General features: G+C 50.2%; 2 protein-coding genes across 4 annotated transcripts in view; one reads left to right on the top strand and one right to left on the bottom strand.

Annotated features, from left to right (window-relative positions):
- Window positions 1–715: 715 nt before the first annotated feature.
- On the top strand, window positions 716–5,914 carry rmc1 (regulator of MON1-CCZ1). 2 transcript variants are annotated; one of them, XM_030099032.1, is made up of 22 exons: window positions 716–919; window positions 1,387–1,463; window positions 1,573–1,657; window positions 1,730–1,786; window positions 1,857–1,943; window positions 2,037–2,177; window positions 2,379–2,482; window positions 2,628–2,717; window positions 2,986–3,091; window positions 3,175–3,283; window positions 3,342–3,386; window positions 3,462–3,515; window positions 3,632–3,760; window positions 3,848–3,954; window positions 4,032–4,151; window positions 4,299–4,376; window positions 4,442–4,546; window positions 4,634–4,702; window positions 5,062–5,149; window positions 5,233–5,370; window positions 5,528–5,639; window positions 5,694–5,914. In XM_030099032.1, exons 1-21 carry the CDS (start codon window positions 821–823, stop codon window positions 5,605–5,607), a joined length of 1,968 nt encoding a protein of 655 aa, XP_029954892.1. In that variant the 5' UTR covers window positions 716–820; the 3' UTR covers window positions 5,608–5,639; window positions 5,694–5,914. The 2 variants fall into 2 exon arrangements, with proteins under 2 accessions (XP_029954892.1, XP_029954891.1); XM_030099031.1 differs by having other exon boundaries at window positions 5,528–5,914.
- Window positions 5,915–8,163: 2,249 nt separating this feature from the next.
- Window positions 8,164–25,953, bottom strand: part of rreb1a (ras responsive element binding protein 1a) — a 49,632-nt gene continuing 31,842 nt past the window's right edge. For both annotated transcript variants that reach the window (XM_030099013.1, XM_030099014.1), the window contains exons 5-20: window positions 25,818–25,887; window positions 24,323–24,412; window positions 24,065–24,228; window positions 21,160–21,301; window positions 20,930–21,078; window positions 18,139–18,328; window positions 17,771–18,016; window positions 17,217–17,679; window positions 15,500–17,129; window positions 15,248–15,420; window positions 14,887–15,099; window positions 14,636–14,797; window positions 14,312–14,455; window positions 13,894–14,021; window positions 12,965–13,619; window positions 8,164–12,881 (exon numbers count right to left, since the gene is read on the bottom strand). In XM_030099013.1, the coding sequence (XP_029954873.1) occupies window positions 12,298–12,881; window positions 12,965–13,619; window positions 13,894–14,021; window positions 14,312–14,455; window positions 14,636–14,797; window positions 14,887–15,099; window positions 15,248–15,420; window positions 15,500–17,129; window positions 17,217–17,679; window positions 17,771–18,016; window positions 18,139–18,328; window positions 20,930–21,078; window positions 21,160–21,301; window positions 24,065–24,228; window positions 24,323–24,412; window positions 25,818–25,887 (5,203 nt within the window). In that variant the 3' untranslated portion in view covers window positions 8,164–12,297. The remainder of the gene's footprint in view (window positions 12,882–12,964; window positions 13,620–13,893; window positions 14,022–14,311; window positions 14,456–14,635; window positions 14,798–14,886; window positions 15,100–15,247; window positions 15,421–15,499; window positions 17,130–17,216; window positions 17,680–17,770; window positions 18,017–18,138; window positions 18,329–20,929; window positions 21,079–21,159; window positions 21,302–24,064; window positions 24,229–24,322; window positions 24,413–25,817; window positions 25,888–25,953) is intronic.

The following is a 25,953-nucleotide window of genomic DNA, read 5'->3' as shown; positions in this document are numbered from 1 at the left end:
CCCAGTCACAATCTGGCTCTTATCAGATCAGAGGTCTTGTTGAACATTTGTAAATACTCACAGTCAGTGCCTCTATATGTTCATTTCTAAGTAAAAGCTATCATTCACAACATTAAAACGGTCCTAAATTGTTGAAATTACAGAATTTGATTTCTTTTCTTATAATGCACTTTCCATATTTCACACACATAACTGTCTTAAAAGACAGGAAGTTGGTGATTGGAGACAGCAGCCACGCTATTCAGGTGCCCAAATAAAAATTGACCCGAGGCCAGATCAGCTTTCCGACCCCTGTTATAGAGCATCCACTGACATCCAGATTAAAGAGCATCTTCCTCCACTAACATCCAGATTATAGAGCATCTTCCTCCACTACCATCCAGATTATAGAGCATCTCCCTCTTATTAACATCCACATTATAGACTAGAGCATCTTCCTCCTCTTGACATCCAGATTAGAGGATCTTTCTAATATTTACATCCACATTATAGAGCATTTTCCTTCCTGATTATAGAGCATCTTCCTGTTATTTCCATCCAGATTATAGAACATTTTCCTCCACTAACATTAAGATTACAGAGCTTTTTCCTCATTAACATCCAGATTATAGAGCATCTTTCTCCACTAACATCCAGATTTCAGAGCATCTTCCTCCGTCTGACCTGCGCGGCTCTTTCTGTGAAGGAGTCCGCAGCTGTCTCGTGACATCCGGCTGCCGGAGCTCCGGTCCTCCGCCCCTCCTCATCCGCAGCTCCGCGGCTCTCTGACAGCCAGTCCAGCGGGGGAACAGCGGCCCAGCCGCCGGGCTGCAGCGTGAGGATGAGCGGGGAACACTACCTGGAGCTGAGCGAGGACCCGGTGCAGTTCGAGCACGCGTCCAGCGTCAACAATGTCTTCTTCGACGAGGCTAACAAGCAGGTGGCTAGCTGCTAGCGGCTAACAGGCTAACGACAGCGTCAACACACTCCCAGTTCTACCTTCTAAACAAACTTTGTCAGCGTATTAAACCAAAGAGGATATAAAGTCTGCTAAGTGTTCAACCGGACGTTAAAGTTACAAAGTTAGAGAAGCTGATAATTTGTTAAAAGTACGGAATATTTATGTGGAGGGAGAGTTCAACCGGTGTTTCGGATTAACTGGTTCCCGTGTTAACTGGTGACTGATTTCTGTGAACACACGCTGGTGACAGCAGGTGATAAACTGAGGCTCGCATAAAGGACGAAACTGAAACGTTTACTGTAACCGCTGGTAACCCACGTTCGCTGGAAGAACTTGAAGTTTCGGCTGAGTTTTTCAACATCTGTCGGTCACCAGATAGCATGGAAACCAGCTAATCCAAAACACTGCGATTGAACCACTGATCGTGTGTGTGTGGTTGTGTTCAGGTGTTTGCGGTGCGTTCAGGTGGAGCCACCGGTGTTGTGGTTAAAGGTCCAGATGACAAGAGTAGTGTTGCCTTCAGGTACGTCCAGCTGTGTGAGAAAATTTTTACAACAATAAAAGTGTAAATCTCTCATGTCTTTCCATATGTTGAAGATATAAAGTAAAAATGATGGGTCGCTCTTCCTCAGGATGGACGACAAAGGAGAGGTGAAGTGCATCAAGTTCTCCATCGGGAATAAAATCCTGGCGGTTCAGAGAACTTCCAAGTCTGTGGTGAGTTCAGAGCAGGAAGTGGATCGGCCCGGACTCAGTGGTGAAAGTTCTCACTCCTCATTCTGTTTCCAGGATTTCATCAACTTCATCCCCGACTACCCGCACACCGAGTTCACGCAGGAGTGCAAAGTACGACATCTCCAGGTTCCTGACGGATTCCAGTCCGACTGTGGTGGTACAATGTTTTTCTCCTCCTCAGACGAAAAATGCAAGCGTTCTGGGTTTCTGTTGGACCAACTGGAACGAGATCGTCTTCATCACCGACCAGGGAATCGAGTTCTACCAGGTGAACGAGCCTATCTGTGTTTCAGGTGTCAGACCTTCAGAAAATGCTTTCGTTCTACGTCTCTCGTCCTGAATCTCTGCGTGGTGCGTTCAGGTGTTTCCAGACAAACGCAGCCTGAAGCTGCTGAAGAGCCAGAGCATCAACGTGAACTGGTACCAGTACTGTCCGGAGACGGCCGTCATCCTGCTGTCCACCACGGTGCAGGGCAACGTCCTGCAGCCCTTCGCCTTCAGGGTGAGAGAACCTCCACTTTATATTCCAGAAGCTTTAACCCCTGGCAAAGTGTGATTGGAACAGGACCGGGTAAAGATGAAACAGCTGTCGGCCAATCAGGTTGAGGCCAAACCAGGACGGCGTCTTCCAGTTTCCTCTCCGGTTCCTGAACAGAAGACAGACGTGTCGCAGTGCTCTTGACCGTTCGCCCGGTTCTTTCAGAACGGGACCATGTCCAAGATGTCCAAGTTCGAGATCGAGCTGCCGGTCGTCCCCAAACCCGCCAAACTCAGCCTGTCGGAGAGAGACATCGCCATGGCAACCATGTAAGTCCCGCCACTCACCTTTGTGCTGTTCTCTGAACCAACGGACCTTTTAGCAGGAGCTACATGCCAACAGTGTCTGGGTTCTCAATGTATTTGAAATGTGTGTATGATTCTTTATTGTGTGTGTGTGTGTGTGTGTGTGTAGTTACGGCCAGTTGTACGTCATGTACCTGAAGCATCACTCCAGAACGGCCAACAGCCCGAGTGCGGAGGTGGTTCTCTACCATCTCCCCAGGTAAAGCCGGCGTGGAGTCAGAACCGTAGCTTTAACCCGATCGGGTTCGTCGGGTTTATCGGGTTTATCGGGTTTGTTGGGGTTGTTGGGTTTGTCGGGTTCGTCGGGTTTGTTGGGTTCATCGGGTTCATCGAGTTTGTCGGGTTTGTTGGGTTTGTCGGGTTTGTCGGGTTTGTTGGGGTTGTTGGGTTTATCGGGTTTGTTGGGTTTGTCGGGGTTGTTGGGTTCGTCGGGTTCGTCAAGCCGCTGTTTCCCTGCCGCCGTCCAGGGAGGGAGCGTGTAAGAAGAGTCACGTGCTGAAGCTGAACACGACGGGGAAGTTCGCCCTGAACATGGTGGACAACCTGGTGGTGGTCCATCACCAGAGCTCTCAGGTGGGCGGAGCTAACGATGGGGGGGGGGGGGGGTTGGGCTTGACGTCAGCGAGGAGTGTTTGATTCCCCCCGTTCTCCGTCAGACGTCGTTGATCTTCGACATCAGGCTGAAGGAGCCCGACTGTGCGGTGAACACACACCAGCCCGTCCTGCCCGCCCGCTCCATCCACCCCTACAGGATGCCCCTGTCAGGTAAACGAGCGCGCCCGGGCGTGTCCTCCGAGCGGCGGTCTGACGGCGTTCTCTGCAGGTCCGGCGGTGGTTCCGTCCCAGCCTCCGGTTCCCTGTCAGCTCTGTATCCTTCACTCTCCGGCCTGCTCTGCTTCCCTCTCTGTGTTGTGAGTTGTTCCTCCTCAGCGTTCTGCTGCAGACTCTTCCTCCTGGAGCGTCTTCCAGCCCGACATCATCATCAGCGCCAGTGAAGGTGTGTAGAACGAACACACACGTTCTGCTCAGGTAGTTAGTCAGTCAGTCGGTTAGGGTCTTCATTAAATGCAACAACGATGCGTTCAGGTTCCCCGTGTTCTCCTGTGTCCTCAGGTTACCTGTGGTACCTTCAGGTGAAGCTTCCTCCGACAGTCAACCTGCTGCAGGACAAAGGAAAGCTGATGGACTTCCTGCTACGGAGGAGAGACTGCAAGATGGTGATCCTGTCCGTGTGCTCCCAGAGTGCGTCTCTTCCTTCTCTGGGTTTTTGTGGAACCGGGAGAACGGCGGAGCTGACGTTCTCCGGTTCTGCTCTTCTGTCCGTTCCAGTTCTGGAAGGTGGAGAGAAGGGAAGTCTTCCTGTTGTAGCGACGGTCTTCGACAAACTGAACCAGGTGTACAAAGAGTACCTGGAGGCGGAGCAGAGCTACACGCTGGTGAGAACTCGCTTCTCCGGAGAACACACACACACACACACACACACATCCCTGCTTCATTCTGGACCCGCCCACAGGCCATGGAGTCTGGTCCGAGTCGAGGCAGCGCCGCCCAGAAACGTCCCGTCAGAACGCAGGCAGTCATCGACCAGTCCGACATGTACACTCACGTTCTGTCGTCGTTCACCGAGAAGAAGGTACACACACACACACACACACACACACACACACACCACAAGAACTGGTCTGATCCAGAACTGATGGGCTTGAAAGCCGTTTGGGTGCAGAACCCTGTCGCTCCACGTCATGTGAGTCCAGTATTTGAAGTGTTTGGTGTCTTTCAGGGCGTCTCTCATAAGTTCGTCATCGCGGTCCTCATGGAGTACATCCGGTCCCTGAACCAGCACCAGATCACCGTGCAGGTCAGTCCAGGACCCGCCCAGGTCTTCGGCCTCAGACGGTTCCGCTGACCGGTCTTCTGTTGCAGCACTACCTCTACGAGCTGGTGATCAAAACCCTGGTTCAGCACAACCTGTTCTACATGCTTCATCAGTTCCTGCAGTACCACGTCCTCAGTGACTCCAAACCCCTGGTCAGGCTTCATCCTCCTCTTCATCCTCCTCTTCATCCTCCTCTTCATCCTCCTCCTCCTCCAGGACTCACTGTCTTTGTCTCTCAGGCCTGTTTGCTTCTGTCCTTGGAGAGCACCTATCCTCCTGCACACCAGCTGTCTCTGGACATGTTGAAGGTGTGTAAACACACATACACACACACACACACACACACACACACACACACACACAGACATGCTGCTGTTCCTCAAGTGTCCACTAGGGGTCTCACTCTTGAATTAACTGAAAGCCAACTTAGTGAGAGAATGTAGCATTAGCATCAAAGCTAAACATGCTAAAAGCTGCTATTAATGCTGGCTAACATTTAGCATTAGCATGCTCAGGACTCTTCTGTTCACATCAGATCAGAAACTTTGTTTTTATCCTTTACAGATGTTTTTCACTGGAGGGGAATTTAAAATAAAAGTTAAACCGTTTTGTTTTGAGTTCAGTTCATGTTGCTCAAAGTGTCGACGTCTCCACATGTTTGTTTCAGCGTCTGTCGACGGCCAACGATGAGATCGTAGAGGTTCTGCTGTCCAAGCAGCAGGTTCTGGGAGCTCTGCGGTTCATCCGCAGCGTTGGTAGGAACTTTAATCTGGAAACTCCAAATCTTTAGTCTCAGTTACCCGAGCCTCCTGAAAGTGACCCGACTCCCTCTGAGCAGGCGGCCATGACAACGTTTCTGCCCGGAAGTTCCTGGACGCTGCGAGACAGACGGGGGACCAGATGCTGTTCTACACCGTGTTCAGGTCGTTCCAGCAGAGGAACCAGAGGCTGAGGGGAAGCCCCAGCTTCAACCCCGGTGAGCACACACACACACACACACACACACACAAAGTAACACTAATTATTTTAACACCGATTTTAAATTGCATGTGATTGATTTACTGTGTGCGTGTGTGTGTGTGTGTGTGTGTGTGTGTGTGTGTGTGTGTGTGTGCGCGCGCGCGTGTGTGCAGGTGAGCACTGCGAGGAACACGTGGTTCACTTCAAGCAACTGTTTGGAGATCAGGCCCTGATGAAACCTTCCACTGTGTGATGGAGATCAAATCATTCTGTGTGTGTGTGTGTGTGTGTGTGTGTGTGTGTGCGTGCGCGCGCGCGTGTGCGTGTGTGCGTGCGTGCCAATCTAACCTGTTAATTTAATATGTCTTTAGGACCATGTGGAGTTGAACGAGCTGCTCATAAGACTTTGAGTCATTTGTTTAAAAATTCTGTTGAATGTCACTGAAAAGATGAAATTGATCTGAAATTGTTCAGTTAAAGATTAAACTAACCTTTGTTTTCTAACATTTACATGCGGTGTTTTAGTTCGTCCACAGTGAATTAAATGTGAGTCTGCACTCCAGTTACATCTGAGTTGTTGTTTTTGTTCTTCTTCTGTTTTGCCTACTGTGTCTCCGTCTTCCAAGTTTGTTTTTTTATGAAAGGCAGTAGTGAGACCATTGGTGAGTGACAATTGACAAAACAAAGTGTTTATACTTTCCTCTTTATTAATGAGGCAAGGCTAGAGTGAGACCATCGATGAGTGAAAACTGAAAAAAAAATTAAATTTCCAAATTTATTAATGAGGTAAGGCTTTAGTAAGACCATCCGTGACAAGATTTGAAAAAATTTTTTTTTTTACAATTTTGACTTCAATTCATTGATAAGGCTGTAGTTTGACCACCGGTGGGTGAAAAATAGAAAAAAAAAATTTGTTTTTCATAATTTCCACTTAATTCATAATGTAAGACCACGGGTGACAAAAAAATAGAAAAAAAACATTTTTCATAATTTCCATTTCTTAATGAGGTAAGGCTATAGTCAGACCATTGGTGACAGAAAATTTGAAAACTTTTTTTTTGTGTTTTTGTTTTTTACAATTTTGACTTTGATTCATTGGTAAGGCTATAGTAAGACCATCTGTGTGTGAAAAATGAAAAAAAAAAAAATTCCACTTTATTAATGCAGTAAGGCTGTAGTTAGATAATCAGTGAGTGAAATTTTGAAAGAAATTGTTCTTTAGAATTTTCACTTTAATTCGTTGGTAAGGCGACAGTAAGACCATCGGTGAGTGAAAAATGAAAAAAAAAATATTTTCATAATTTCCACTTTATTAATGTGGTAAGGCTGTTGTAAGATTATTGGCGAGAGAAAAATGCAAAAAAAAATTTTTGTTCAAACTTTCCACTTTATTAATGAGGTGAGGCTATAGGAAGACCATCGTTGAGTGAAAAATGAAAAAAGATTTTTTTTCAAAATTTCCTCTTTATTAATGCGGTAAGGCTATAGGAAGACCATCAGTGAGTGAAATAATTTTTTTTCATAGTTTCCACTTTCTTAATGTCGTAAAGCTATAGTAAGACCATCCGTTAGAGAAAAATGCAAAAAAGAAAAATGTTTCAAACTTTTCATTTTATCAATGACGAATTCATTGGTAAGCCTGTAGTAAGACCATCGGTGAGTGAAAAATGGAAAAAAATTTTTTTTTTCATAATTTCAGATTCATTCGGAAGGTAAGGCTAAAAGTAAGACCATAGGTGACTGAAAATTTGAAAAAACTTTATTTTTTTTTAACAATTTTGACTTGAATTCATTGGTAAGCCTATAGTAAGACCATCGCTGAGTGAAAATTGAAAAAAAAAAATTCATAATTTAAACTTCATTAGGGAGGTAAGGCTAGTAAGACCATCGATGAGTGAAATTTTTAAAGAAATTGGTTTTTTTTTTACAATTTTTACTTTAATTCGTTGGTAAGGCTATAGTAAGACCATCGGTGAGTGAAAAATGAAAAAAAATATTAATAACTCCCACTTTATTAATGAGGTAAGGCCATCAGTGAGTAGGACCATTGGTGAAAAAAAAATAGAATTTTTTTATATATATATAATTTCCACTTTATCAATGAGGTAAGGCTATAGTAAGACCATCGGTGACTGAAAAATGATTTGACTGAAAAATGATTGATTTTCATAACTTCATAACTTCATTAGGGAGGTAAGGCTATAGTAAGACCATTGGTGAATTGGTGAATTTTCACTTTAATTGATTGGTGAGGTAAGACCATCAGTGAGTGAAAAATGAAAAAAAATATGAATGACTTCCACTTTATTAATGAGGTAAGGCCATCAGTGAGTGAAAATTGAAAAACATTTTTTCTTTTTTCATAATTTCTATTCCATTATTGCGGTTAGGTTATATAGTAAGACCATCGTTGAGTGAAAAATGAAAAAAAAAAAAATTTATAACTTCCACTTTATTAATGAGGTAAGGCCATCGGTGACAAAAAATATAAAAAAACAATTTTTCATAATTTCCACTTTATCAATGAGGTAAGACCATCGGTGACAGAAATTTTGAAAAAAAAAAGATTTTTTACAATTTTCACTTTAGTTGGTTGGTAAGGCTGTAGCAAGCCCATCGGTGACTGAAAAATGATTTTTTTTTTTTTTTTTTTATAATTTCCACTTCATTAGGGAGGTAAGGCTATAGTCAGATCATCAGTGAGTGTAAATTGAAAAAAATATTTTTTCATGATTTCCACTTTATTAATGCGGTAAGGCTATAGTAAGACCATCGGTGAGTGAAAAATGAAAAAAACATTTTTTTTTCATAATTTTCACTTTATTAGGAAGGTAAGGCCATCGGTGAGTAAAAATTTGAAAAACTTTTTTTTTTTTTTTAACAATTTTGACTTCAATTCCCTGGTAAGGCTATTGTAAGACCATTGGTGTGAACAATGAAAAAAAATATTAACCTCCACTTTATTAATGAGGTAAGGCTATATAATATTAAAAAAATCCTCAAAAAATGAGAAAAAAGCCATTCAGTCCTTCCTCGATATAATCTTTATTGCTTTTTCTTACTGGGTTGGATACAGAACAGGCTTACATCTCTTGACTTGGTGAAACGCTGTCATGTGGGGCGAACAGCAGGGGGCAGCAGAAACAGAGCAACCACAGAAAAGAAGAAAGAAACTGGGTTTCCACATGATTGTGTGTTAATGCTTTGTGATTGAGGTCCAGCATGTATGTGTGTGTGTGTGTGTGTGTGTTAATTTCATGTGATAGGCCACGATGTAAAGAGGACGATGAGTTCACAGTCAAGTGCTAAATGTAGTGATTGACAGTTCTGAATCATTAATAAAGGGGAAACAAAGTCATCAGGACAAGTAGCAACTCAGGAAATAACACCCAAGAATTTTGAATAATGGATTTGAGAAAGACCCTGAGAGCGAGATTATATATATTCTTATATTTATATATTTATATATATGTGTAAAAGTGATGAAGAAAGGAGAAATCATTCATAACTGAACAAATTAGATTAACATGCAAAAAAAAAAAACTAATCTAAAAGTCACCCTTTAACTGAACACATGGATTTTTCACAGTTTAATACGCATTTATATGTCATAAAGAAAAAACAAAAACAAAAAAGAAAAGAAAAACAACAGACCCAGACCGTCTCATATACAGGAGATCTACATAAAGCTTTTGGATTCAGAAGGGTTCTTATTGCTAGTCATCCAAACCGTGAAGCGTTGATTCACTTTAATACATGGCTTCTTCTCAAGTCGTCACAGACGCCACACACCCAAACACGCTAGCACGCTAACGCTAACACACACCCAAACACGCTAGCACGCGAATGCTAACACACGCCTGGGCTCCAAATAAATACATTTAAAAACAGTCCGTGTGCATTCGAATGGAAGTCCAGTATTCAGAAATGGCTGTGCACACACCCATACACACACACACACACACACACACAGTCGACAGAGAGCTAACGGACGCCAGAGAGCGCTAACGAAACAGAACGTCAGTTCAGACAAAAAGGTCAAGTTTCTTCATGAAACATTTTTTGAAAATATCAAAATTAGTCACTTCAAATTTATTTTTACGTCCGATTTGTTCCTTTTCTGCAGAAAAAAAAAAAAGTTTTAGCATCTTTTGCAAAGGATTTCCATCAGCTAGGATTGCTAAGTTTTCCCGCCAAAAAGCAGGACAGGAGTGTGAATTGGCCAATTCCACTAAATTAATCCAAACCTTTGTTTAAAATTTGACTGACTGTGACAAATTATTCTTGTGGCTCAACACGAAACGTTACTGGGCAAAGTTTTAAGCTAGCTGCTAACTAGACGGCTAACTTTCTTGGATTAGCTTGGCCAAGTCATGGTTCATTTCTAAACTCCGAAGTTCGAAACCAACGGAAGTATTTGGTGTGGCAGACACTGAAATTTAAAGTAATTTTCTTTTTAATCACATAATGCCCTTGTTGAAAGAATAAAAAACAGATTTTTTTTTTTTAACTTTTCTTCTTCAGCCACAGGTAAAGCCATGACGCCACTTTGCCAGCTTCATTCCTTTCACATATTTCCGTTGTTGTTTTGAACACACTCCTTCCGTGCCGACACTGTAGTTTGAAACCGCAGCTCTTTGAGATTCACAGAGTCGCCTGAAGTAGCTCCTCTCTGCCGTTAGTCTGTGCTAGTCGTTAGCATTAGTAGTAATCTGGGAGGTTGTTAGTGACGGTTTACGGCCGCGGCGCGTCGGGCTGCTCGACACGCCGGCGTCGCCGCACAGTTCTGCTATGAGCCGCTGAGGTTCAACTTGCTATGAGGTTGCTTGATTTAATTAAAAAAAAAAAAAAGATATTTTCATCTTGGTGAAGGAAACAGCTCTCCCTCTGGTGGTGAGATATGAGATCTACAACTCCTCTGTTGTTGAGGCGGGTGAAGTGAGCTGAAGTTCGCCCTTCACACCTGCTCCAACCTAATCCTGCCTTTGCTCCACTCCTCCCTGCTCCTCGCTCCGTCTACAAATCATCCAACCGTTTCTCTGATTGTCTTCAAAGCCACATCTCCGCCTGTGGAGCCTCCAAACAGCTGATTTAGCTCTAGAAAGAGGGACGAGTCTTCAAATAGAAAGAAAAAAAAAATAGCGACAAAGAAGTGAAGCAGTCCAGGGCTAACTCAACATGCTCTCATAATACTGTAAAGATGCTAACTTTTAAGGCAAACTACAGTAGCTAGCATGTGGTTATAGATAGCTCAGGGTCAGCCACGCTAAAGTCTCGATATTGATTAGAACTGATCACATTTAACACTGCTAATTCATCTCTGAACCAGCTAGCTCCAGCTAGCAGCAGAGCTAGCTGCAACGCACTGAACAACATAAGGTCATTATCTGCTACGCCGCTCATATCATCCAGTCTGCCCACTTAACCCTTGCTGGTTAGTTCAAAAGGTTAATTCTGCGGACTCCAGGAAACTAACTGGATCAAGTGAACCAACCTATTGACAGCTGGATGTTACAGGAAGTTCATTCAAAGCTAGCAGTGGCCGTTTTCTTCTTGATGATTGCAGTAGATGTCCAATTCTCTGGTTAGGTTAACCTTAGCTAGCCTCCATGTTAGCTATCAGGTAGTGATTGATCATCCTTTCATGACAATGTCTGCCGTCTGTGAGCCGCCGCCGAGCGCGACCCGGCTCGGTCTGGGCTGCTGTGCAAGACGTGTTGGGAACGAGTTCACCGTCTCAGTCAAGGCAGACGGTGAAGCTCGGCAGCTGAGTTAGCCCCGGCGAGCTCGCATTTGGCCCACAGTGGAAACCAGGTGTGCAAAGTGTCGCTGCTCAGGAAGACGCTGGATTTACAGAGTCGCGCATCTGCCGCCCGACGGCTGCGGTTAAAATACAGAGGTTGAGGTAAACTGAACCCGGGTCAGGTTTTAGTGCTGTTAGCATACGTTAGCACACTTTCATCCGCCCCCGAGGAGAGACAGGGAGGAGTCACACGCATTCACTCCACATGTACAACAACAAATACAAAAAAACACAACTTGATTTGTTCAGTTATCAAAAAAAAAAAATCCACAAAACACAAGAATCACCCTCCCGACACCTCAAAGTCTGATGTTCGCACACATGCAGAGAAACAGGAAACACTCACCTCTCCGCACACACATGGAATCAACTGAGAATGATTATGAACGACAAATTATTAACACGCCGAGCGCCGCGGAGGGCGCCGTCTGTCCAAGGAAGGGATCAATAGTGTGATTGGTTTAAAAAACAAAACAACAACAAAAAAAAAAAACACACACACCCAACATGGAGAACACAAACACTTTTTTCTGCCCTTTCCAGAGTTGGTTTTCACTCAGGTGTGGGACTTCCACTTGTCCGTCGGGGTTTGTTTCGTGTGTCCGCGGAGCGCGGCGGCGTTTCGGTTCCGAGACGTTTTCCAGTTACAAAAGAAAAATCGAGAGAGGTTTCGTCTTCGACCGCTGCCAGAGATCAAGAGAGAGAGAGCGAGAGAGAGCCGACCGTCGCTTTCATCCCAGAGGCGTGGCTCGCTCGAGTCCCCGAGCCGCCCGGCGTCCTGCTCCCGCAGCGCAGCAGTGATTTAAATACAGAAGGATGGAGGCGCCGACGGCTCGACTCGGTCTCTGCGCTCGTCCGGCAGCCTCCGCCACGTTGATCATCGATTCTCAAACAACTATAAATTGTATCTTTATTCTCTTTATTGCTCAAATATAGATTCCCCGCACAAAAAAAAAAAAAAAAAAAACAGTAAATCATTGTCATCATAAAAAGCTATAAAAATCAGATCCGTCCTCCATCGTAATGCAGATAAAGATATAGCAAAAAAAAAAAAGAAGCATCTCTTCGAAGCAGGACTAGTAGTAAGGCACTTCAAGAAAACGAGGTTTTCGTCTTTCTCCTCCTCCGCTGGCGTTTGGCTCAGTCCGCCCCCACCAGAGGCGACTCTCCGTTGGCTAGCAGGTGCTCCAGAGGCGGTTTGGCGTGAATCTCCAGCAGCCCTTGGATGAAGCCGTCCGCGGGGGGCGGAGCCTCCTCTGGCGGGGGGCGGGAGGAGGGGGCGGGGTCTTTGGAGGCGTCTGAATCGGCGGATTCCGGGTTGCTGGCTGAGGAGCCGGAGCCGGCGCCAGTAGTCGTCTTTGTGTCAGTAGCTTGGTTGCTGGGATTCGAATCAGTCTGCTGCGGCGCCGCAGAGTCGTCTTCTTTGTCCTTGGCGTCCGGCTCGGAGGCGACGGCGGTCGGCGGGTCGGGATCCGCTGCGTTCGGTTCCCCGTCGCCCGGCTCGTCCGGCGGACCCTCGCCCTCGTCCTTGGCGGCGCTCCCGCTGTCGCTCTCGTTCTCGGAGGGCGGGCAGGTGGAGGTGGGCGTCGGGGTGCAGGAGTCTCCGTCCTCGCTGGCGTCGTCGGAGGCGCCGCGGGGCTTGAGGTGGATCCTCTGGTGGCGGACCAGGCTGTGCTTCAGGGTGAAGGTCCGCTCGCAGGTCTGGCACTGGTACGGCCGCTCGCCTGGCGGAGGAACCGAGACCAGAGAGGCTGAAAACCCTCCGCTCTGACCAGGACCAGCTCTAAAGTGTGTGTGTGTGTGTTACCTGTGTGTGAGCGGGTGTGTCTGGTCAGGTCTTGCAGGGACCAGAATCTTTTCCCGCAGACGTTGCAGATCTTCTTCCTCTTGTCCACCCGTCCCCCCGCCGCCTCTCCTCCCTCGCTGCTCTTTGGTTCCGACGCCTCCTCGTCGCTCCGCTCCTCCTTCTCCTTCTCGCCGTCGTCGTCCTCCGACTCCCCGCTCTCCCCCGCCTCGCTCTCACCTCCCTTGGCGAGCCCGTCCTCCGCCTCCGCCTCCTCTCCCTCCTCCTCCGCCGGTTTGCTCTCCTTCTCCTCCTCCTCCGGCGCAGGAGGCTCGGTGAGGTGCGCCCTCAGGTGGCGGGCGAGGGTGGTGGCGTAGCGGAAGCACTTCTGGCAAATCCGGCAGGTGTGTTTGTACTCGGCCGGCTTGGCCAGAGAGGAGGGGGGAGAGGAGGCGGGCTTCTCCTGCTCCTTGTCCTCCGGGCTCTCTGCCGGGGGGGTGGAGGCGGAGGGAGGGGGCGTCGAGGGCGAGCAGGAGGACGACGGCGCCGGCTGGCCGGGCTGCTCCTCCTGACCGGAGGCAGACGAGGAGGTGGAGAGCTTGAAGTCGATCAGCTTCTTGCCGAAGTTCAAGTCCAGACTCTTGTTGCTGTGACAGTCGTCGTCGTCTGTGCTGTCGACCTGAACACGGAGCAACACGAACAACGTCAAGCAACGCTGTTCTGAAGGAGAAGCAGGAATCTGAAAATTCAACACTTCCTCACGCTGTCATTTCTAAGTTACGGCTGAAGGTATTTTATGACTCTGAAGCTCTTCTGGCCTGAACCGCTGCTCTGCAGGTTCTTTCACATCTCCATGACAACTGAGGAGAACACCTTTGGTCTCCATGGTAACTTCATTGCGCCCCGTGTGTCTCCCCGGTAACCTGGCTGCACACTGTGTCACCATGAGGTACCTTGTTGCTCTGTGGGGGCTGTTTTCCCTCCTGTGGCGCCCCCTGCTGGTCGGGCTGCTCGGTGGTCTCCGCCTCCTGCTCCTCCTGCTGCTCCTCGTCCTCCTGCGGCTCTGAAGCCGGACTGGATCCTGCAGCACAGAACTGTTCAGTCAGAAAACTGATCGGCCACAAACCAGCTGTTGTCTCCTCACACGGCACATCAGGCGCCACCGTCGGGATCCGACTGGCAGCTCTACGTAGAGGATGTGAACGTTTTATGCAAACAGAAATGCTAAAAGTAGGACAAACATGTGCCAGACGAAAGTCCTGTGATCTAACTGAAGAATTCAGAGAATCGGAATTCATTTAAGTTACACTCAAAGCAAAAGCTGACATTGTGTTTGAAATGAAATGCTTCGTTTCTCTTCCTGCTTCTGACCTGGGCTTGCTTTGTGGGCGGGGCTAGAGGGGGCGGGTGCACAGGGGGCGGGGCTATCCGTGGGGTGGGCGGGGCCTGATTCCGCAGGTGAGAAGCCGAGTTGCTCCTGAGCGTCTGCTGCGACCTCCGTCTCTGATTGGCTCTCTGAAAGACAGGAAACAGGTTCTCAACGTGAGGTCCGGGACCCCCAAAGAGGCCACCACAGGACTGAGAAAACAAACAGCGGTCGAGTTTCTCTAAAACAACTTTTCCACTTGTCTGTTCTTTTAAAACACCAGAAATGACTAAACTCTTGAAGTGTGGAGTTGAAGCGCATTTGTTTACCGGCGCTCTCGGGTGAGCCCTCCTCGCCGTCCTTCTTGGCGATGGCGCCGTTGCGGCGCAGCGTCCGGTGCGTCACGCCGTGCTTGCGCAGCAGGTGGCGCTCGCAGTTGGACTTGGTGGAGAAGAAGGCGTCGCAGCGCGGACAGGGAAACGGCTTCTGGCCTGCAGGCGGAGCGACGGGGAGTCAGCGGGACGTACAACGTGTGTGTGCGTGCGTGCGCGCGCGTGTGTGTGTGTGCACGTGTGTTTACCGGTGTGTGTGAGCATGTGTCTCTGCAGCGAGCTGGCCCAGGGGAACACCCGGGGGCAGAAGGGACAGGTCATCTTCTGCACCGAGTTGGAGTAGGCGTTCTTCTTTCCTTTGTTGGGCGGAGTCCCGCTCATCGCCGTGGCAACCGTCGCCGTTTTCCCTTCTTCCTTCACTCCTCCCTCCTTCTCCTCCGCTCCTGCTGCACCTCCTCCGTCTGGACACACAAAATCATGTCAGTTATCTCTATTTTACTGGATTTTCGTCATCTGTTTCAGACATTTCCAATCAGATGTGAAAATCTGCAGATCTTTCAAGTATTCCCTCGTCCCTGCACCTCCTCCAGGAGCCCCCCCCCCCCTCACCTCTCTTGGCCGTCAGCTCGGCGCTCTGCAGGAAGGGGCTGAACTTGTTGGCGTCGGTGGTCGCCAGCATCTTCTCCACGCTGGCGAACTCGCCGCTGGACTCCAGGTCGATGGAGGAGCCCAGCAGCTTCTCCTTCAAGGGGAGGGAGGGGGCCTTCTTCTTGGGCCTCCGCCTGTGGGGGCAGAGAGGAGGGAGTGAGGAGGAGGAGAGGGAGGGGGAGGGGCAGGAGGAGGTGATGTCTCGGGGTTTACCTGGACGTTCCGTCTGCGGCGTCCTCGCTCTGAGGCTCAGGCGCCGCGGGGGCCCCGGAGGCGTCGGCGGGGGCGTCGGCGTGCGAGGCGGCGGTGGAGAGGGGGAGGGGTCTGGCCTCCAGCGAGGCGGCGTCTCTCTTCAGCAGGTCGGGCGCTCCGGACACAGAGTGGATGATCTGAGCGATGGAGGCCAGCGGCGGCAGCTCCTTCAGGGCGGAGGACGGCGAGGACGAGGAGGCGGCGGCGGGTTTGGGCAGCAGCGGTTTGAGGCGCTGCGCCCGGGAGGCGGGGGGAGGGGTGGAGCCGGGCGGCAGCTGGTAGCAGCCCAGCTGGGGGTGGGGGTGCAGCGGGGGCGGGCCGCTCGCCGCCTTCTCCTCCTTGGGCGGGGCCAGCGCCGGCGGCTGGTGCTCCGTCTTGACGTCGGCGTCCCGCCGCTGCCGCTTGCTGGGGACGGACAGGTCGATGGGCTGGTCCGGCGCCGCGCAGTCCAGGGTCGGGGACATGCTCTCCAGTTTCACCCCCAGGGACGCCGCCGGGGCGCCGGCGCCGCCGCGGCCCTTGGCGGAGAAGTCGAGCGGCTGGTCCAGCTCTGCGGGGTAACCCACGGCGCCCGGCTCCTCCACCTTCACCGCCACCGGCGGCGAGCCGAGGCCGTTCAGCGCCGCCGGGGCGGAGCGGGCGGCGGCGGCGGCGGCGGGCAGCAGCGTGGCGATGTGCTCCTCGATCTCCCGCTCCTGCACCTCGGGGTGCTGCTTCAGCAGGTGGTGGATGCAGTTGCGCTTGGCGAGGAAGGCGGCGCCGCAGCGCCGGCACTCGAAGGGCTTCCGCTGGCAGCCGTTGTGCGTGCGCAGGTGGATCTGCAGGGCGCGGTACGTCTTCAGGTCCTCGCCGCAGAAGCGGCAGGTGGTCTCGGCGCCGGCGCCGGCCGCCTCCAGCTCCTGCGTGGTGGCGGGCGGGGCGGCGATGGCGGCGGTGACGGTGGAGGTGACGTACTTGATGTTCTTCTCGATGTCCTTCCTGGACGTCTTGGCGTGCTTCTTCCTGAGGTGGCGCTCGCAGTTGGCCTTGACGGTGAACGGGTAGTGGCACACGCGGCACACGTACGGCCGCTCGCCGCTGTGCGTGCGCAGGTGCCGGATGAGCGTGGCCTTGTCCGGCGCCACGTAGTCGCAGATGTTGCACTGGTGGGGGAGGATGCCGAGGTGGAAGCGCATGTGCGCCTGCAGGACGCCGGAGAAGGCGAACACCTGGTCGCAGAAGCGGCACGGGAAGGAGCCCTTCGCCGAGCCCGCGTTGGCGTTCCCCGCTTTGGGTCCCGGCTTCCTCCCGCTAAGCCCCGCCTCCTCGTGCACCGCCGTGGTGGCGGCCGGCGGGGAGTCGGACAGCGGCGTGTGGGCGTCGCCCATGCACTCGGCGTTCCCGGCCGAGGACGAGGAGGAGGACGAGGAGGAGGAGGAGGAAGACGGCGTCTTGAAGAGCGAGGGGGTGGGCGGCGGCAGGCTGGGGCTGATGCAGCCCAGCGAGGCCTGCTGGGAGCTCTGCAGGGGAGGGGGCGTGGTCGCCGCCAGGCTGGAGCGGGGGCTGATGGGAGGCTTGGGCTTCAGGGGAGGCATCGCCTTCTGGACGGCACCTGGAAGCCCGGAGACACGGATACATCCTGAGGTCAGAGGACGAACGGCGGACAGGTCAGAGTGACCGCCGGGCTCGTCTGACCCACCTTGACCCCCGCCGAACCCGGGGGCTTTGGCCAGAGGCGGCAGCCCCATCTGATTGGGCGCCGCGGCCGCCACCTTGAGGATCTGCTGGATGTCGGCCAGCTCCATGACGCCGGCGCCGCCCGCCTCGCCCGGCTTGGCGCCGGAGGGCGCGGCGCCGCCGTCGGGCTGCAGCAGGAAGCCGGTCTGGAAGGGCTGCAGCGACAGCAGGCTGAGGGCGTCGCGCTGCGTCAGGCCCTGCAGGGCGGAGCCCGACGCCTCCAGCAGGGGGATGCTGAGCGCCGCCAGGCCGCCCATCCCCACCCCCACCCCCAGGCCCACCCCCAGGGTCAGGCCCAGGCCGCCCGACAGGTAGGCCGACGCCGGCTCCTGCGGCAGGCTGGAGGAGGGCGGCTCCACCTGGATCACCCTGATGCTGTCCAGGTGGGCCTGGTGGATCTCGTCGTCCGTGGGTCCAGATTTCACCTGGAAGCAAAAGATCCCAAACACGATCAGCTCAGCTTCAAGCTAAAACTCCTGGATTCCTACAGATCAGACGGGACGTTTGTCCGGTTACCTTGGAGACGTGCTGGAGGCCGAACGCCTGCAGGAAGTCCTCCTGCTCGGGGGGCGGAGCCTCCTCCTCCTCCTCCCCTCCTCCGTCCTCCTGCGCCTCCTTCTCCTCGGGGGAGGAGGAGGAGGCATGCTGGGAGGTCTTGTGTAGATCCAGGGCGGAGCGCAGAGGGAAGGCCTTGTCACAGCCGTCGCACACGAAGCGGTGGAACTTGCTGATGCAGCGCCGCAGGTTGGTCTCACACCAGACCTGCAACGAGGAGGAGGAGAAGAAGAAGAAGAAGAAGAAGAAGAAGAAGAAGAAGAAGGTAAGTCGTCTGGTTTTCAGGAGACGCTCAGTCGTCTTCGTCGTCTGAGAGCCGTACGCCTCACCTGGGCGATGTGGGAGAACTTCTTGCAGGAGAAGTCGATGAAGGCCAGGTCGTTGAAGCCGGGCGGGATGGACGGGTTGTTCTGGATGAAGGGCCGCCCGCTGGGGTCCTGGGGGAGGAGCTTATGGACCGCCGCATTGTGGCGCAGCAGACCGCGGTGAGTCCGGAAAGACAGGCAGCAGAAATCACACCTGCCGGAGGAGGAGGAGAGAGAGAGACAGAGACGCAGACAAACAAAGACAAAACGAAACAAAACAACAACAAACAAACGAATGAATAAGGAGCAGAGACGTCTACCAAACCAAGATGAAGGAATGATGAAATAAATAAAAGTATCAGTAAATATTGAAATGAACAGAAATGAAAAGAAAACAATCAAATTAAAAACATTAATTTAAAAGAAAAACATTCAGACAAATGTAAAAGAAAGTGAAATAAATAAAAAGGTCAAATATAAAATATGCAACTGAGATTGTGTGAAAAGCAAATGACTTTTAAAAGGTTAAATAATAGATGAATAAATTAATAGAAAAGATCTTACAACTGAAAACATGAAACAGAAACATAGAAAGAACCAAAAAGATGTAGTTTGTTAGTATGATCAGGAAAATATCCACAAAAATTGCAAACAGAATATTAAACGGTAAATTTATGTTGTTGGATTTAAAAAATGTACCAAAAGAGAAGTAAGTTCTGTCAATAGAGACCTGATTCTACTGGGATTGTTTTCATTATTCTTGACTGGAATAAAAACAGGTTAAAATATTGAAGTTCTCCTCGTTTTAGATTTTTTTAAATGGTTTCCATCACACTTAATAAAAGCACTTCCGATAGTGACCAGCAGGTGGAGACATTTCTCCTTCAATACATCTGAAAGCTTTAATTTCATGTTCTCAGAGTGATGGAGAAAAAAACCTGGAGACAAAAATCAACACTGAATAATTTCAGCTTTTAATGAGGTGTCAGGTGTGTGTGTGTGTGTGTGTGTGTGTGTGTGTGTGTGTGTGTGTGTGTGTGTGCGCGTGTTAAACCCACGTTGGTCCGACTCTTGTTAAGCGCTGAGGGGACAGCTGCTCAGTGTCTGCTGCAGTCACACACTCTTATCACACTGCGTGTGTGTGTGTGTGTGTGTGTGTGTGTGTGTGTGTGTGTGTGTGTGTGTGTGTGTGTGTGTAATCCCCTCCAACACGCTGCCAGAGTATTTTTTTTTTAGGGGTTGGGGGACCATATGTGGACAAGCAGCACTTGTTGAGCTCTCCTCATCCATCACTCAGACCCCCGACCCCCACTGACCTCCACTGCCCCCCCCCCCCCCCCCCCCCCCCCCCCCCCCCTCCCCTATCCCACCGCACTTCCCCCACAAAACCCCCCCACCGCCCTCATTTCTTATCCTAACTGATCTATTAGCTATCTGAACCAGTCACCCACACACTGGAGCTCCTTTATGAAAGGGAGGAGTTCTGGGAAGGAGACTGACTCACTGCACCACCTGGTGGTTGAGAGTGGTATTACAGGCTGCAGCTCGCTGGTCAGCTTCTCCACTGCGGAAGATGTTTTTTTCTTCTAATAATCACCTTCAGCTACAACCGAGCTCTGAGGAGATTTTCTTTTAAAGGGCGCCGTGTGGATGCAGTATGAGGCTGAAGGATCACCGTCTCTTTATACTGACATCAGTAAACTAATCAGTAAACTGATGGAGTGATGGAGTGATGGAGCGATGGAGTGATGGAGCGATGGAGAGACAGATCTTCACTGTAGTGATAAGATCTAAACATCTGAAACCTGTAAACCAAACTAAACCTTTCAGGAGCTTTCAGTTCAGTGTCTTTATCCATCCTCCAGCAGCCATTCCTTCCTTCCTCTCCATCCCTCACTCCGTCCATCCCTGTATCCTTTACACCTCTCTTCATCCATCCATCCCTCCATCCTTCCGTCTTGCATCCCTCCCCTCCTCTCTCCATCCCTCCCTGCAGCCACTCGATCCTCTTACCGGCTGATTAGCGGATTTACAGCTAAATATTCTCCCTCCTCCATAACGAGCTCAGCGCTGCCTGCTGACCTCCTTCCATCCCTCTTTTCTTACTTTTCCTCCACTCATCCCTCTCTCCTCTCTACTCCTTCCATCATCCAGCTCCTTCCTTCCCCCGACATCCGGAAACCTCAAACTCTGAGAAGTGAAGTGACCAGGTGTTGATGTTTGCACTGCGGCAGCCTCAGCAGTGTGGTGACCACACGTCAAACGCTGTCAAACATAAGGTCCGAGGGCCAAACCCGGGACATACACTGCATACAGTTGAGTTATTGCTGCATTCTCAGCTTTTCTGCACCAGGAAACAAAGTCTGAAGTTGTCATGATTTTGAGACTGTACCTAATTTGAACATGTTTCTTTTTCATGTAAATTTATTTGCAGCAAAACATCTGGATTTGACGACGTCAGTTCATAACTGTGGAGTCATTTCACTGCTCTGATCTCTGTTTCCTCCCTCAACTAAATTGATTTTGCCATAAAACATGGATTTTTTTTTTCATCACACCACTTTTGCCACCATTTTCCAGTAGAATGAATGTTTATTTGTGCAGCTGGAGTTTAATAAAAGTGTCTGACTTGAAGTTCGTTTCTGACTTTTAACCCAGAACTGTATTTGTAATAAAACTTTAAGAGAAAAAAAACAGAATTTACGCCATATGTCAACATTTCGAGGAAAAATGTCAAGATAGGACTTAAAAACCGTTGTGTCCAGCATTAATAACATGGAGCAGCAGTGAGGTGTGTTTGTTTTGCGCTCCGTACCTCAGCGCCGTGTCGGGGTGGGAGTCCATGTGGGCGTCCAGATCCAGCCTGGAGCTGCAGGTCTTGAAGCAGATGGGGCAGGGCAGCAGCTCCTCCTCCGACCCGCGCACCGCCGCCGCCGCGTCCTCGCCCGCCGTGTCGTCCAGGCCCTGCAACCGACGCGACACCGCACCGTCAACGCCGCCGAGGTCCAACCCTGAGCGGGCGGCGCCGGGAGGCGGGACTCCTACCTTCTTACTGGGCGGCTCCTCGCCGTTCTCCTCCTCGGGGCCCTGCCGCCGCTTGACGGACGGACGGCGGCGCTTGGTGGGCGACGGCGGGCTGACGGGCAGCAGGCCGCTGTTCGGGTCCTTCTCGTGGATCTTCATGTGTCTGCACGGAGGTGGACAAAACAAAGGCGTTCACCGGGGGACACCTGCAGGGAATTCTGGGTAACAAGGAGGAGGCGGAGTCAAAAACACCTGACAGGGACCTGAAAGGCCGTTTCATGTCGAGGACGCACAGGTGTCAAATTACAGACCACCAGAGGAGAGGAGATGAGGTGAGGATGAGACGAAGCGAGGAGGAGACAAGGAGACGAGGTGAGGAGACAAGGACACAAGGAGACGAGGTGAGAAAGCGAGGAGGAGACAAGGAGATGAGGTGAGGAGGAGACGAGGTGAGGAGGAGACGAGGTAAGGAGAAGACAAGGATACAAGGAGACGAGGTGAGGAGTAGAGGAGGTGAGGAGGAGACAAGGAGATGAGGAGACGAGGTGAGGAGACAAGGACACCAGGAGACGAGGTGAGAAAGAAAGGAGACGAGGAAAAGAGGCAAGGAGACAAGGAGATGAGACAAGGTGACTACAGTAGGAAACAGTGAGACAATGAAAAGAGACAACTGGAAGACAAGCTGAGGACATAAAGACATCGACTTCACTGTTTACAAACTCTACCGGCATCAGAGCAGAGCTGCACTTAAAACAGAAAAACAAACTCTTCTCCCTCTTATTCAAGAGGATTTTAGTGATTTCACTGAGGGACAAATGCAGATAAAAAGGTAAAATCTAGATTTTTCTTGGGGGGAAACCCTGCAGGTGATGAGAGGAGGAGCAGCAGGAGGAGTCAAGAGGAGGTGCCCCTCTTATCTATTAATAGAGCTGACAGGCAGCAGGCTGGACGCCCATAAGAGGTCCTCACACACTCAGTCAGCAGCTGAAGGGAAGCCGGCCGCCGGCCAATCGCAGCGCGGCAGGGGGAGGGGCTACAGCGGGAACAAAGTCCAGTTCAAAGTGCACCGTGTCCGCCGAGCCGGCCAATCAGAGAGCAGGAAACACACCGAGTCAGCAGACACACAATCCTGAGTGTGAGTGTGAGTGTGAGTGTGAGTGTGTGTGTGTGTGTGTGTGTCGCAAACAGCTGCTCAACTGAGTGTATCAGGACAACTCAAACTCAAAACACAGATAAACACTGAACCCGATGACAAATAAAGAGAGAAGACAAGGGAAGGAGACCAGGTGACATGGAGATGAAGGAAGGAAACAAGCAGAGGAGACAAGGACACGTGAAGGAATGATGAAGAAACAAGGAGATGAAAGGATGAGGAACCACTCCTCCTCTTCCTCCTCCTCCCCTCTCGGAGTCGCTCCGTGGCGGGAACAGAAGGCGGGAACTGGAGGCGTCGGTGCAGCTGAAACAAGCTGCTCAGACTCGACAAACCGGACCGCCGACTTACTGCTCTGCTTACAGGAAGACGGGAGGAGGAGGAGGAGGAGGAGGAGGAGCAGGCAATCACCTCCTCACTGCAGATTCTCATTTCATCGAACACAGTCTCAGGCTCATGTTTGTTTACAGTCTTCAGACTCAGAACAGAAACAAACCCAGTAACAACTAGAAGACACAAAACAACCTCTGAGCTACACAAAGTCAGACAAATCAGAAAGTCGCAGTGAAACAGAAAGTCACTGGAAAGAACAACATAAGAAACAGAAAGTAACGACAAAGAGAAACTGCAAAAAGGAACAAACGACAAGAGAAACTAACGACTAAAAGAAACAAACTGCAGAAGGACAGAAACTAGAAAAACAATCACAGAGAGACCGAAAGTAGGAAAAGAAGGGATGCAGAGCTGAACCAGTAAAGCTTCATGTGAAATCCCTCCTCCTCCTCCTCCTCTCCTCTCCTCTCCTCTCTCACACAGAGGAAGACACGCTGGGGAAAGATCTTTGTGTGTCTGTCAGCCTCCAGTCATTCCTTCCTGCCCACAGCTCCTCATACCATCCACACACACAACAGCACAAACATTGGTCTTTCTGTCTCCGACTGCCGCTGCGCGCCACATCAGGATGCTCACACACACACACACACACACACACACACTTCAGACAAACACACACCAACGACACACCATTCACACAGCTTCAAACCTGTTGGTTCTGCTTTTATATCAAATGAACTTTATCTTCTACGACAGTTTCACATGGAAACAAGAACACACACACACACACACAGGGTGTGATGGTGGAGGAGAGATGTCACTGATAATGTGTGTGTGTGTGGGAGATGGGGGTGGGTTAGTCTTAAAGTCATCTTCCCACTTCCTGTGCACAGACCCCCCCCAAACCATCACGGTTGACTGAGGATCGAGTTAAACGCTAACTTCCTCCACTCGAGTTTTCCCTGAGTGTGTGTGTGTGTGTGTGTGTGTGTGTCATAAATATGGCTAACATACAAAACTCTGAGAGCCCCATCTCTCCTCTGATTGGCCAGACTGATATAAAAAGCTTCCTGTTCCTCCAGTCCTCTTCCCTCCAGCCTCCCTGTCCTGCTGTCGTCACTTTGTGTGTCACTGCAGTAACTCGTTTACACGACATTTCCGGAGAAAACACATCGTTTTTTGGCATTTTTGCTTCAGAAAAGTTCCACATTTACACTGCAACACGTCTGAAACAGACGTCTGTCGCCATGGAAACACCAGAAGCACTGAAAACGATGTCGAGTTGGCGCTGTTGGCTGTTTATGTCATGAAACCAACACACACACACACTCACAACATTGTTGTTGTTTACCTTCTACTGAGCATGTGCAGAAGAATTTTTTAACAAAAGTGCAAAAATGTGTGTGTGTGTGTGTGTGTGTGCGTGCACGTGTGCAGCACCTGTGCATGTTCCCGTTGGTGGTGAAGGTCTGGGAGCAGATGGTGCACTTGTAGGGCCGCTCGCCGCTGTGCACCAGCATGTGTCGGTCCAGCGACGAGGCCGAGCTCAGGCACTTCCCGCAGATGCTGCACGAGTGGTCGGTGGCTCCGGTGTCGGCGTTGTGCTGCGGCGGACACACACACACACACACACGCACGCACGGTCTCGGGTGTGCTCATTAACATTAACGGGGGTGAGGCGCTCGCCGCCGGGCCTACCTGTCGGATGTGCATGGTCAGCTGGTGCTGCGTCTGGCAGTTCTTGTCGCAGAGCGGGCAGATGTAAGAGGAGCCGTCGTCTTTGGTGTCCTGAACGCAAACAACCCCGAAAACACAGAACTTCAGCAGCAGTTTCCGGTTTTTTTTGTGATCGCGACACTGAGTGTGGTCACATGGTGTTTTCAACTCAGAATTAGATTCATGAGCTTGGTGTTTACACGAGAAAAACGAAGCGTTCTGATTGGACGGGGCGGCCGTGATCTGGTGATGCCTCCAGGAAGTAAACCGCCCGTTTTTCTTGTCTTTCTGTCTGGGTTAACTTTGACGGTACAGATCTGAAAATGTCTGAGTTGTTAAGCACCCGTCGATCCGCTTCATTATATCCCAATTCTTCTAAAACTCCCGTTAAATAAATCGTCTCCGTACGAGTCGATCCAGCCGCCAACTTGGAATAATGTCGCCAAGTTTACATATAATTCTGCTTCCAAAGCAGAATAAACCCGGAGTCTAATCGGATTCAAACTAAAATCTGAACAAAGTTTTTTAGCCGTTTTTACACGGTCCTTTTAGAGGCTTCATTCAGATTTATACAGGAATAAAAAGCCCCTTGTACACACAGGTTGAGAATCTTTCCCACATGAACTGATATCCAGAAGAAAGTTACTACAGAGATTTTTACATTTTCCTTTTTTTTTTTGAGACGATAATCAACTGTAGTCATTCAGATCCCATTTGCAAGGTGTTTCTAGAGGAAAGTGTGTTGTTTTTGTGCTTTCGTTACAGAAAACTCCTGTTCTCATGCAAAGTGAACCTAAAACTCCAGGCTAGTGTTGTGTTTTCAGTGGGAATGGTGCAAACGGAGCCTCGGAGCTGTGCTTTAAACGTGTCAGAGTCGCACAGAGCTGTGGAGGAAACTGGCCGCTCTGCCGGATCGCGACAATGAAACCAGTCCTGGAGGAGCTACGTGAGGACGGCCGTTCTTCAGGGAACACACACACACACACACACACACACACACACACACACACACACACACACACACACACACACCACACACACACACACACACACACACACACACACACACACACACACAAACACACACACACACACACACACACACACACACACAGAAGCAGAACTTCCCTTTTCCTGTTTAAACCACAGGAAGTGGTGACGACACATGGAATGCTGCAGTGCATGACGGGAGAGCAGAAGCACAGTGATGAGGCTCAACATGAGGAGACAAGGAGAGGGAGCAAGGAGAGGAGGTGAGGAGAGGAGGAACTGAGGATGAAATAAACGAAACACGGTGAAACGAGGACAGGAAACAAGGAAACAAGGTGAGACAGAGACGAGAGGACAGAGACGCCGACTGTTCAGGAAGTTTCCTCTGAATGCTAAAGCTAGGCTAGCAGAAACCTTCAGTCGCTGTCAAAGTGTGTGTGTGTGTGTGTGTGTGTGTGTGTGTGTGTGTGTGTGTGTGTGTGTGTACCTGGTTGCGTCGTGCGTTGCGGCTGGGTGGAGCTCTCATGGCGGCCGTGAGGGACTTGCTGGGTGAAGGACTTCATCCATTCATCAAAAACATTCATTCATTCATCCAGAGAACAGAGATCTTCATAAGTTTACAT

This window comes from Salarias fasciatus, chromosome 9 (assembly GCF_902148845.1).
Source record: "Salarias fasciatus chromosome 9, fSalaFa1.1, whole genome shotgun sequence".
Classification (NCBI taxonomy): domain Eukaryota; kingdom Metazoa; phylum Chordata; class Actinopteri; order Blenniiformes; family Blenniidae; genus Salarias; species Salarias fasciatus.
Note: the sequence above shows the minus strand (reverse complement) of the source record. Positions and strands in the feature narration are given on the sequence as shown.